This window comes from Diospyros lotus, chromosome 6 (assembly GCF_014633365.1).
Source record: "Diospyros lotus cultivar Yz01 chromosome 6, ASM1463336v1, whole genome shotgun sequence".
NCBI classification, from domain to species: Eukaryota; Viridiplantae; Streptophyta; class Magnoliopsida; order Ericales; family Ebenaceae; genus Diospyros; species Diospyros lotus.
The window spans coordinates 34,064,091-34,078,441 of NC_068343.1; the positions used below are offsets into that span (position 1 = coordinate 34,064,091).

Here is a 14,351-nt window from a genome sequence, read left to right on the forward strand (position 1 = left end):
TCTTATATATGTTTAAGTTATTACTTAATTTTGAAAAATAATTAGTTTGTAGGTTATGTTAAATTAGTTATTTAGGTAAAATTGAATTATTTTAAATAAATTATTTAAGTTATTTTGACAAAATTAATATTTGTATAGGCTATTTATATTTATCATATGTTGTCATGTTTTTTTTGAAAATTTTATTATATTTTATATTTTAATTATTTATGTTACTAATTTATTATATGTTGTCATATTATTTATTATTTTGTATAAACTATTTATATTTATCATATGTTAAATTAGTTATTAGTTTATGAAAAATGTGTAGTTCTTGAAATTTGTAGACTGTAGATAGAATTTATGATTGTGAGGTTACTAATTTTAAACAAATTCAATATATATGAACTTTCGTGCATCGCACGGGAGGTGAACTAGTACCTATAATGAAATAAATCAATTAACAAAATCAATATCATTAATAATTAAACATAAGTATTTAAATCATAAAATTCACCTTTAATCACTATCATATAAGTCTACATCTGTGTCATTAGATTCTAAGTCGTCATCAGAATCTAATTGAAGAACTTGTTCATCATCTGATTCAGAGTCATATTCAGAGTCTGATCGCAAGACTTGCTCATCATACGATTCAGACTTATCTTCAGAATCAGATCTTAAAATTTGCTCATCATTCAACTCTGGAGCTTCATCAAATTCTGATTCAATAACTGACTCATCATTTAAATCAGCGTGGTCACCATCATTCACCGTCTCAAGGATTTGAGCATCATCAACTGCGATATCGTGTAGTTCCACGTCATCCTCTTGGTAAGGCAACGCTTCACGTGGAAGGGTCGCCTCTTGATTATTAAAAGATTGTGGAACCTCTACTATGAACCTTGGTTTGACTTTTGTTACAACCAACCAATCGCTTTTATTACGCCTCAAGCTTGGATATTCGCAAAAATATACTTGAATCGCTTGAGAAGCTAATACAAATTGCTCGTTTGTATTCCATTTCTTCTTTTCATTGACCTCGACGATCTTATATGCATGATGAATCTTCACCCCCTCGTTCAAAGTTGGAATAAACCAATCACCCTTGAACAATACAACTTTCTTGAATGACGATACTGAAGGATACTCAAGCTCGATAATCTCTGTTATCCGACCATAATAGTCCTTCTCGGGATCATCGTAGTTGGATCCTTTAACGCACATGCCATTATTCATAGTGCCTTTATTCGAACCATGGCTAATCGTGTGAAATTTAAATCCATTAACAAAGCAGCCAGGGTACGTTGTAACAGTGTTAAAAGGTCCTTTTGCGAGATCCCTTATGTATGAATTTGTCACATTATTCGTAGGATCGCGAACCTATTAAATAAGACAGATATATAAGAAATAATTATATAAGAAATTGAATGAAATTAATATTTTAATTAATCAACTCACATAATTATGGAACCAAGAAGGGAATTCCTTATTTGTTAATTGTTCAATGATGTGGTCGCCAATGCCGAGATTACGTTGCCTTAGCTCAGCATCATAAATTCTTGAAAAATTAAAAAGAAAAATGAAAATAACTACATTAGACTATTCAATTTAAATATAATTTAGAAATTAACAACAATTAATTAGCAAAATCTTACTGCAGATACGGTTCAACTTCTGGACAATTCATCAAAATATATCTGTGTGCAACATCATATTCTTCACCGAATAACATTCGTGACTTTTTACATCCAAATGGTCGACAAGAATGCTTGAAAATTATAACTTCCCCTCCTGGTCATCCCCTTCATTTACAACACCAGCATCGTTGCGCGGCACTCGTGTATGCCTTGTAACAACATGGTCCTCAAAGTAATGAGAACACAACAATGACGCTTCTTCCACAACGTATGAATTAGAAATAGAGCCTTCCACTCGAGCTTTATTTCTAACTGTTTTCTTCAACTTTCCAAGGTATCTATATAAAATGTATATAGTAATTAGATAAGTGAACTACAAAATAAATATGTTTCTTATAAAATAGGAAAAAAAAATTATCAATCTAATAAATAGTACCTTTCAAACGGATACATCCATCGATATTGAACTGGACCTGCTATCCTTGCTTCATAAGCCAAATGGACTAGAAGATGCTCCATAGAGTCAAAGAAGCTTGGAGGAAATATGAGCTCCAACTTACACAAAGTGATGGGGATGTCGTTCTCTAATTTCATCATGTGCTCACTTTTAATAGTGGTCGATGTTAAATCTTTGAAGAAAAGACTCAACTCAGTCAATGCCTCCCATACTTTTTGCGGTAGTAATTCCCGAAATGCAACGGGCACCAACCTTTGCATGAACACATGACAGTCGTGGCTTTTCATGCCAAACAACTTAAGCTTCTTTGTGTCAACACATCTAGCCATGTTCGACACATACCCATCAGGAAATTTCAGATTTTTTACCCATGCACACAGGACAGCTTTTTCTTTCTTGTTCAGAGTAAAAGTTGATTGAGTAATGCGGCGACAATATTGATTCAACTCTTCTCTCGACTTCACCGTGTCCTTAGTTTTGCCCGGTACATTCATCACTGTATTGAACACATTTTCGAACACGTTTTTCTCTATATGCATAACATCCAAGTTGTGTCGAATAAGTTGAGTTTTCCAATAAGGCAAATCCCAAAAAATGCTCTTACTCTTCCAACCACTACCATGACTGTTATCCGCATTAGTCTGTGCAGCATTGGGTTCTGTCGCCTTCACTAAACCCAACTCGTCCAAGGAAACAAGTATCTCAGGTCCAGACAGTATAGGAGGTGGTGTTTTTTTTACCAAAGTATTTTTGCGAAATCCATACCTATTCCGTCGATACAGATGATCTCGATGCAAGAATTTTCGATGGTTGTCAAACCATGAAATCTTTCGACTCTTTGACAGGTAAAATGCTTCCGAGTGAATCGTGCAATAAGGACATGCCAGCTTTCCTGCCATGCTATACCCCGAGAGCATTGAATATGCAGGAAAATCACTAATGGTCCACATCAAAGCCGCTCTCAGTTGAAAATTTTGTTTCAATGAGATATCATATGCATGGACACCAACATCCCACAAATGTTTCAACTCTGCAATAAGGGGTTGTAAGAAAACATCAAGTTTTGCCTTAGGATTCTGTGGTCCTGGCACTAGCACCGTTAAGAACATTGTTGTATCCTTCATACACATCCAAGGTGGTAAATTATACACTGTGACAATGACAGGCCAACAAGAATATTGCTTCCCAGATTGACCAAACGGCTGAAACCCATCAGTACAAAGACCAAGTCTGACATTCCTTTTCTCGGCAGCAAATTCCCTATGAGTCTCATTAAAATGAATCCACGCAGGGGAATCCGATGGATGACACATGACGCCATCTTCGACCACATGATCAGCATGCCACCTCATTTCTGCTGCTGTTGAATTGGATGCATACAATCTCAGAAGCCGAGGCGTTAAAGGAAAATAATGCATCTTCTTATGAGGAACACAAGTTTTTTGTCGTTTGCTACTGTCAGCTTGCTGAACTTGCTTGTACCGATTCTCATGACAAAACTTGCAGACTGTTAAATCACTGTCATCACCCCAAAAAATCATACAGTTGTTTCTACAACAATCAATTTTCTCAACAGGAAGGCCCAACCCTCGAACCAGTTTTTTAGTACTGTAAAAATTATCAATAACCGTATTAGGTTCAGGAAGAACCTCCTTAAGTAATTCACAAAGTTGATTAAATCCCCTCTCAGATAGATGGTGCTCTGACTTAAAGCTAAGTAATCTAGCAACAAGCGACAACTGCGTATGCTTTCGACAACCAGGATATAACTCTTTTTTTGCAGCACTAAGCATGTCATAGAATGCTTGAGCTTCCGGATTTGGAGGTTCCTCCTCCATATTCAGATTGAAATCAGGCCCGGCAGCATCCATTACCATAGTCTCAAATAAGTTGGTTGGCTCTGCTTCAAGCGTTGATGCTGAGTAAGACATATCGACCGAATCTACCGTAGCAATAACTTCCCCATGAAGTGTCCACTCGTAATACCCCGGTACGAAACCTTTGGTGAGCAAGTGACTTGTCACGGTTTCCTGGTCACGAAAAGCCGTGTTCCTACACTTTGGTTGATTACAAGGACATTTAATCTTATTCCCATCCATCCACTCTGGTTGACTCTTAGCAAAATTAACAAACTTCTCAACACCCTTAATAAATTCCGTAGAAATATAACCATCCTCCTTACGCCTGATATACATCCACTGACGATCTAATCGCATTTTTTTCCTGTGGTAATTAAATAACAAAAAATTACTAAATTATAATTACAATATTTTTTTATTTGAGTTGTTTTAATATTATTCCACTGAACCACTCCTTATAACAACTCCTTAAAATTTGAAGGTTAGGACCTATCCCATCCGGAAATGAATCATGATATGACCACTAGCAAACGCATTTACTCACGATACGAAATTTCGGCAGCATCTCAGCACAGTTCTCCAGATGCACGATAAAGATTATGTGCTGATTCATACAAGTTAAACTCAATTTGAGTCAATTGCATGAATCAAAACATATTCCTATATGCAACCGGAGAACAACATGAAATGTTACTGAATTTTCATACCATGCATGAGTAAATTAATGCGTATTCGCTGGGCACACAACACGACACCAAATTTCCAGACTGTTCAACTAGACAATTCAGTGATCTCCTCGCTCCATCGAGGAAGTCACCAAACGGGAATCTAAGGTTAAGTTCCAACAAATTTAATTAAATAGCTAAAAAATATTTAATTAATTATATTTTTTATTTAATATAATTTTTGGAGAAAATTCGATAAAATCTCCTCTATAAATGGACTACACCCTATAGGATACACATAATCAAATGTACATAATGAATAATCAAATACACAATTAAATACACACATACACATAATCAAATACACTAAATTAACACACATATCTGTATACATAAACTAAACTAAATTAAATTAACACTAAATTAATTTACACTAAACTAAATTAACACACATATCTATATACATCTATATAATAAAACATAACGATTTTTGAATTGTCTCAAATGACTATACATTTTGATGGTTGAGATCAATTTCTCATACATTGATGGTTGAGATTAAAATTTTTACCGCCCATTCACTCCTCTCTCTCTCTCTTCACTCCTAAGGCTCAAGGGTCCCCGATCGCCACTGGTTGGAGACTCCAATTTTTTTTAAATTTTTTAAAATTTAAATTTCAAAAAATAAATTATAATTTTTTTAATTTCTATATATCAATACTTAATTTTATTTAAAATTTTTGTAATTTTTTATATCAAAGTCAGGGACTCTTTTTCAATTCTTTTAAATTTTGAATTTTTTTAGAAATTAATTTTTAATGCATTTAAATATCAACGGTGTAAGTTTTTGAAATTTTTTGAAATATCATATAAATTTTAAATAGAAAAACACCAACAGTGTAAGTATTAATTTATAAATATCTATTTTTTAAATCATTGATGATCGAAAATTATTTTTAGTGTAAAATTTTATTCATATAATAATGATATCAAAGTAAGAAACTTAATTAAAAATTTAATATTTGTATCTTTAGGTATTGAATTTTTTTATACTTAAAGAAATATGAAATTAGTTAATCTATTATATTGAGTTACTTAAAGATGCAAAAATTTAAAAAGAATTTATTTATTTTTTTAATTTTAATTTTATTTTATTAATTTTATTTTAGGCACAACAATTTTTTTTAATTAAAATAATATAAAAATCAAATAATTCCCGACTACGCATGATCAGGGAACCCAAGATTTGAGAACACAAAGGTTCCTGACCACTCACGGTCAGCAACTCAAGGTTCTTCAACCTCGAATCAAGGATCCCCCTCCCCATTGATGGCCGCGGCCATGGCAGCAGACAACGGTTGGTATGCATTGTTTGATATTTAATTTTTAATTTAATTTATTTAGATCGTAGAACATTACTTTATTATATAGATTTAGTATTTTTTTATTATAAAATATTAACAAGTATACAATAATTTTAATTTCTATTTTTTGTTTAGTGTTTGTATTTTTTTTTGTAATATTAGTGAAGATTATTATATTTTAATTTTAATATTATTTATACCGTGAGTTTAGACACGGATATACACTAGTAATCAAATAACACACATAATCAAATAACACACATAATCAAATATACATTAACACACCCGTGCACGTGTATATCTATATAATACACTAAATTAATAATTTTAAAATATCAAATGAATAATCAAATACACAATTAGATACACACATACACATAATCAAATACACTAAATTAACACACATATCTATATACATAAACTAAACTAAATTAAATTAACACTAAATGAAATTACACTAAACTAAATTAACACACTAAATTAACACACATATCTATATACATAATCAAATAACACACATAATCAAATATACATTAACACATACGGGGGCGCACGTATATCTATATAATATACTAAATTAATAATTTTAAAATATCAAATGTACACAAAACATAAAACACTATAAAAAATACACAAAATAATAGGATACACATAATGAATAATCAAATACACAATTAGATACACACATAAACATAATCAAATACACTAAATTAACACACATATCTTTATACATAAACTAAACTAAATTAAATTAACACTAAATTAATTTACACTAAACTAAATTAAATTAACACTAAATTAAATTAACACCAAATACAGAAATGAAGCAAACACACATGTAAATCTATCTATATATATATATATATATATATATATATAGAGAGAGAGAGAGAGGACCTTTTGGAAATGGGCAGCGGCGGCGTGGCGGGGGGCGACGGCGGTGTGCAGCAGGGACGCGACGAGCGATGCAGAAGCGGCGACGATGGCGTGGGTGGGTTATACAGTTGTTATCATCCACACAGCATTATACATGTATGTATGTGCACACGTTAATTCCTTCTCTCTCTGGTTGAAGAAAATGAAATCCAAAATCAATGTTCAACAGGTGTTATAGACGCTGCTAACAGCTAGCTATGCCTATGGTTGTAAGGGAGAATGGAATAAATGGAGACTTACTGGAGTTGAACATTGATTCCAGAACCAATAATCTTGCCGTCTTCGTCTTCGTTTTGCCCCCAGATTGCTTGCTTGCTTCTATAACTATTTATATATATAAATATAAAAGCTCCAATTCCTCTGAATATATGCTTCCGAATGCACGCTAGCTACATCTATATATCTATAAAATCTCCAAATCTTATGGCTGATTATATATCCGCGAGAGTCTGCGATTAAAATAGCAAGACTACTGGCCACCACCCGAGACGCTTGGGATCAATAGAAACCAGAGAGAGAGAGAGAGAGGGAGAAGGGTAATACAGAGAGGGTAATGCAGAGAAGGGAGAAGAGGGAAAGAGGGAGAGAGCAGGGGGGGAGGGTTTTACGGGGGGAAGGGAAATGAGGGGTTTACGGGGGGGAGTGAAAGAGGCGGGGAGTTCCCCGCCTCTTTCATTAATAAATTTTATTTATTAATAATTTTTATATATAAATTTATGTAATATTAAAATTATTAAAATAATAATAATTATTATTTAATTAATAAAATTTATATTAATGTAAAATTATAATAATAAATAAAATTATTAAAATTATGATAATTATTAAATAATTTTATTAATAATTTATTATAATCATTTAAAATATCATAATAAAATAATTTAAATCATTGTATTTTAAATTAATATTAATTTAAAAAATACTTATATTATAAATCTAATAATTATAATAAATTAATTTGATATGTTATAAATACTATTTTAATAAAAAATTTATAAAAGATAAAAAAAATTCAAAAATATTGTAACAATATTCTTTATATATTTTGAATGTTGAGTAGTCTTTAATTTTTTAAAAAAGAAAATTTTGATTATTTTCTCTTTCATATATAAAGAGTTTCCCTCATTATTAGGGGTACGTAAACAATCGGTTCAATTATCAAATTAATTAAAAATTAATAAATTGAATTGAGAAATTAAACTAAATTGACTTGACCAATTAAACCAAATAAATTAAATTAACTAACAATAGAAAAAATTAAATATAGACTACATAAACTAAACAGATTCAATAAACCAAACAAACATATAAAAAAATTAATTAAAATTGAATTAACTGATAAACCAAATAAGCTAAAAAATCGAACAAGCTGAAAAATTGTGTGATAGGCCAAAAACGACATCATTTTATTATCATAAAAAAATCATTGTCTTAAAATCCAATCGATTAGATTATTTTTAACTAAAAAATATAATTGAAAACAAAAAACTAATTTTTTTAAAAAACATTAATTGAATAGAAGCAAATTGCAAAAAAATGATCATTCTTATTAATTTGATTCAATTAATTCGATTATATCGAATTTTAATTAATTTGATTCAATAAAGTAGTAAAAACCAAAAATAAAATTAGAAATTAAAAAATAATACATTTTAAAAACTAACGATATATTGTCATACAAACAAAGAGGTTATATCGAATTTTAATTAATTTGATTCAATAAAGTAGTAAACAACAAATATAAAATTAAAAAATTTAAAAAGCATAAATATTTAAAACTAACGATATACTGTCATACAAAAAAAAAATGAAATGATGATCAACAAAACAACAAAGATATAATATTTAATAACATGAGGTAATTTGTTGCGACACCAACTAATGGTGCGAGGAAAAAGATAATGGTGATAACGACAAGTGATTGATAGTTGGTTGTTGACAAATAATAGTTAGTGGTTAACAAATACTGCCAAATAAGAGAGAGGGATATGGATTAGAATTTTTAAATTTATATAAAAATATATTTATTTTTTTCTTGTTCAACATTAATACTCTATACATAACACTTAAACTTCAAAAATAAAAATTAACCCCCTATAGTTTTTTTCTAGTATAACTATTAAGGGAGAAAACCATTATTCAATATCTTAGTCCGAAAACTATTTCGAACTTATCTTCATACTTACTTATCTTGCTCATTTTAACAAGCGCTACATAAATATATTAAATAAATATTTTATTTTTATTATTTATTGTGAATGACTTAATTATATATTTAATTGTTTTATTTTTATATAATTCTCCTAATTATAGAGAATAAGACATTGATAAGATAGCTTATAAACTCTTTTCTATATAATGTAATCCCTCGATATTGTTTTATTTTTATGCACATGAAACATATTAATTAATGTATTTGGAATTTAGTAATATTATGATTTTTAAATTTAATATATTTATCTAAATTTAATATATTTATCTAAATTTTTAATTTTTTTAATTAAATATACATTAATATATTTAATTTCTTATAGAATTTAATATTTATAAATTAATTAATTAAATAAATAAAAATTAAGTTTAGCAACAGATTGAAAGTTCCGTATCTACATCAGTGACGAACTCGTACAATTCGTCACTAAATTTATTTCTTTATTTATTTTTTGTTATTTGATTCCGTATTAAATTTTAATTTTTTATTTTTAAAATTTGCGACGAAAAAAATTTTCTGTCTCTATATTTCAAAAGCAAAAAAATTACAATTAAAATTTAATTTTTTAGCGATGGAAATAGTTTTGCATCGCTAAAAGTAGTGACAGGATATTAAATCTGTTGCAAAATTTAATTTATTATTTTTTATTTTAAACTTTATGGATGGAATTTATTTCTGTCTCTAATATTTGCGACAGAAGATAAATTCCATCGGTAAAATTAATGATAGAAAATAAATTTCGTCTCTATCTAAAAATGTATTTTTTAATTTTTTTATTATTAAAACTATTATTAAAATAAATTCTTGCCTCTTGAATTTATTTATTTTTAATATTTTAATTATATAAAAAATAATATAACTTATAAAAATAATATTAATAATTATTTAATTAATAAAAATAATGTATTTTAAATAAAATTTTATTATTAAATAACTTAAATAAAATCTTACTGTAATTATCTAAAATGTGATAATAAAATAATTTAAATTATTATATTTTAAATTAATATTTATTTAAAAATTAATTTAATATATTGAATTATTTATTAATAGTTTGTTATATTAAAAAATTAATTTTTCTATAAATAAAAATTATATTAAACAAAATCTACATAACATTTATAAATTTTTAGGGTAATTTTTGAGTTTCATAAAAAAATTTAAAAAATAAAAATTAAAAACATCCACGGAACTTAGGATTCTCAATTATAGAATAGAACAATACTAATGACAGAACCCATCTGATCAACACAGCGAGTTTCAGATTGTTGAATTTCATCTGTAAGTCAGAGACAAAATTAGAGAGGACAAATGATAAAGAGATATATTTATTTTTTTCTTAATCCACATTAATGTTTTGTACATAATATTTATATTAGATAGTGACATATGATATTATTATCAAGTATAAGACACAATGTCGTTCATATATTGGTCATGTTTGTTGCAGTTTGATTAAATAAATTATAGTTTATAACTTAAAATAAGTTGTGAACTTATTTATTGCAACTTCTCAGAAAGATGTAGAAATTGGGGTACCTTATCTTTGAAAAAACCAACTTCTACCCCTTCTAAAAGCTAGTAAAAGCTATAAGTTATAATTCTACAAATTAAAACAAACAATACATTACCATTTTTTTTAAGCTAGAAGTTAAAAATTACAGCTTTTAAGCTGCAAAAAAACAAGCCCATTATGGTTTTTAAACCTTTTAGCTTAGCAAAAAATTCTCATAGATAATAAATATTACAAGCCTATTATTGTTTACATTTTGTACACAGTTAATAAATATTACAAATAATTAATTATTATACATTTAATTGATATAGTTAGAATTTAGCAATGTTATGATTTTTAATATTAATATATTTATTTAAATTTTATAAATTAATTTTTTAATATTCATCTCATGGTTAAATGTATATTTAAATATTCATTCCAAATTTAAATATTTATAAATTAATTAAATAAAACAATTAAAAATTAAAGGTAGCGATAGAATATTGAATCCGTGGCTAAATCAGCGACGGATTTGAATAATCCGTTGCTAATTTTAATTTTTTTATTTAAAATTTTATTTTAATTATTTAAACTAATATTAAAATTAATTTTTTCTTTTAAAATATTGAGACGGAAATTTTTTTCCGTCGCTAAAAATAGCGACAGAAACAAATTCCGTCGCTATACAAAAATTAAATTTTTTTTATTATTATTAAAAGTTAACGACCGGAAATTATATCCATTGCTATTTTTAGCGACGGTAGCAACGGAAATTTCTTTCCGTCGCTAAAATTAAAATTTTTATTTTTTAATTTTTTTATTATTATTAAACTTTAGCGACGGATTACTGTTTCCATCGCAAAAAATTATTTTTTTATTTTTTTGCGACGAAAGATGTTTCTGTCGCTAAAATTAAAAATTTTATTTTTACCTTTTTTATTATTATTAAAATTTAGCTACGAAAATAATTTTCTGTCGCTAATTATAGCGATGGATTACTGTTTCCGTCGCTAAAAAATTATTTTTTTATTTTTTTACCAGGGTATTTTTTTTCGTTGCTAAAATTAAAATTTTTATTTTTAAAATTTTTTATTATTATTAAAATTTAGCGACAGAAATAATTATCCGTCACTAATTATAGCGATGGATTACTGTTTCCGTCGCAAAAAAAATATTTTTTTATTTTTTTGTGACGGAATTTTTTTCCGTCGCTAAAATTAAAATTTTTATTTTTACTTTTTTTATTATTATTAAAATTTAGCTACGGAAATAATTTTCCGTCGCTAATTTTAGCGATGGATTACTGTTTCTGTCGCTAAAAAGTTATTTTTTTTATTTTTTTTGCGACGGAATGTTTTCCGTCGCTAAAATCCGTTGCTAATTTTACAAAAAAAAAAAATTTTATTCCGTCGCAATTTCGTCGTTGTTCCGTCACAAAATAGCGAAGGAAATGTCCGTCGCTAAAAATCCGTCGCTAAATCCCGAATTTCTTGTAGTGCTTGATTTATGTGTATTTCATGTGAGTTTATTTTTGAAGGTAAATACGGATGAATAAGTTATTTGGATAGTTGTATTTCAGTGAAATATGTTGTGTTTTATGTTAAGTAGAATGATCTTGCTTTCATCAAGAAAGGAATGATTTCAATTAAGTAGCAAGTGCTGTACTCAATTTATTATTCTTTGACATTTCGTAAAATTTCATGTTATTAAAGTATCTCTTTTGTTTGCTGTAATAGAGCTTCCTAAGTACTTAAGTGAATGTGATTGAAAATATAGTTTTAACTATATTTCACAACAGCACTTGAGTAATCATATGTTAGATTTTTTAATAGATAAGTGTTTGAGGCTAGACTTGTGTATCTTGATAGATATTGAAAGGGTCAATTGAGTATATGCATGTTGTTGTCAATCATCCTTCTGTCATTTTTCATTCAAATGATTATCATTGTATTTGAGTTGATCATTTAACACTCGAACGAACTATCTTTTCAAACAAATGAGAGGAGTGAACTGAAACATCAAGCCTCTTTGCTAGTATGATCAATCGATTGACAATTTCTTTCAATCAAATGATAATTAGGTTCCATGAAGATTAAGTTTCTATATCTTGTCAAGCAATCAATTCATAGATATATTTCACTAGAATGATAGCATGGTTCTTTCAAAGAGCCGAGATATGAATTTTTATAGTCAATAGTAGTCATCATTGATATATCTTTATTTGTGTTAGAGCATAACTTGAATCGAGCATTGAGTATTCTTGGAACAAGTATTTAAGTTAAAAATTCAAGTGGTCAAAATATTAGAATGATTGATAGCATTATATTTGAGTATTCAATGTCTCACTTGAGTGAAAATCTTTGTTTGAAATATTAAACTCTGTGTTTGGATCATCAATTGAGTGATATGTTTAATCAATCAAATGATATATGAGCTTAAAATATTAAGTCTTTATATTTAGATAATCAATCGAGTGATGGATTTAATCAACTGAGTGACAAAAATGTCCAATAGAGTGAAAAGAGCCATGTCAATTGAGTGAGAAAAAGGCCACATCTTTAGTTTCATATCTCTTTTTACATACTATTAGACCCTCCACTAGGTTCTGTCAACTTTTTTGTCTCCACAATATCAATAGTATTCTTTTAGTTGGCAAATTTTCTCCTTTTTAAGTGCATTATGAATGACAATATAGTCCTAAATAGACAACCAAAATTCTTGCCAGTGAATTTTAAGGGTTGTTACCAACCTTTAAAATTCACCCACTATGATGAAATTAATGGTTACATACATACACTATGATATTTTACACAAGTCTGTGCTAGTTTAATGCGTTTTACCAATGATGAACAGTCAGCATGCCCGAGGACAAATTGTCACCACTACAGGAACTTAATCTAATTAATTAGCAAAAATTAAGAGCAAGTATTATATATGAAAATGCTATTTCTACCTACAATTTTAATATTTAATCTTATACTTAGATAACTCGTACAAGAATTATGCACATTAATGTTAATGCAACAACATATATATCAACGATGAGAAGCACATTAACTTGTAACTCGTTCAAGTCCTATGGCGTCTAGAGTCTCTGCGAGTGTCATAAACTTGTTTTGTCTTTTCTTTTGTGATGTACTGGTATGGATTTGGTACATATGGGTCAGGTAGCGGTTGGCTATGTGTGTATGTATGTGTTTTGTGGCTTCGCTTCCATTATGTCAAGTTTCGTTGGTGCTTGTCGTGTGGATGTTTGTCTAGGTTTGCTTTTGTCCACTACACGACGACCTTCTCACGGATCTCCTAAGCTAGAAAGAGCTCTGGGAGGCGGGCCGTTACATGGGGCATTAGAACAAAGTTGTTAACTTGGCTTCTTTTTTTCGTTTGTTATACACTCTATCTCACTTTTTAAGTTCATTCTCACCCTAATTTTCTTTGGTCAACTAAGTAATCTTTCAAGGTTTCTACTTTTCTCTGTCAACTTCATTGGAAAACAATGAAACATGGTTTATTGACTTGTTCTTTACTATTCAGTTTAGTAAACTAGGTAAAAAATTAATTGCTCTTTACTATTCTTTTCATGCTAATACCAATTTTAATTCGTCTTAGTTGTCTCAAGTTAGTTTATAAATTTATCATATCTCACTATATTAGGTCCAAATGTTGATAAGAAGCTAAACATTTTGATTTGAGTGATTGCATCCATGCGATAGATGCAACTTGAATCAACATCTCATC

At 28.6% G+C, this 14,351-nt stretch overlaps 1 protein-coding gene across 1 annotated transcript; it reads right to left on the bottom strand.

Annotated features, from left to right (window-relative positions):
* Nucleotides 1–1,761: 1,761 nt before the first annotated feature.
* Nucleotides 1,762–4,295, bottom strand: LOC127804479 (uncharacterized). The gene is made up of 2 exons (XM_052341347.1): nucleotides 2,059–4,295; nucleotides 1,762–1,960 (listed from the first exon to the last, which is right to left on the bottom strand). The coding sequence occupies exons 1-2, from the start codon at nucleotides 4,293–4,295 to the stop codon at nucleotides 1,762–1,764; spliced, it is 2,436 nt and encodes an 811-aa protein (XP_052197307.1).
* Nucleotides 4,296–14,351: the final 10,056 nt, after the last annotated feature.

What these genes read in the sequence shown, in the direction of transcription:
- LOC127804479 (XM_052341347.1), bottom strand. Translation starts at nt 4,295, where the DNA reads ATGCGATTAGATCGTCAGTGGATGTATATCAGGCGTAAGGAGGATGGT. An exon ending in TGGATGTATCCGTTTGAAAG is followed by an intron (nt 1,961 to 2,058) that starts GTACTATTTATT and finishes CATTTTATATAG; the next exon opens with ATACCTTGGAAAGTTGAAGA.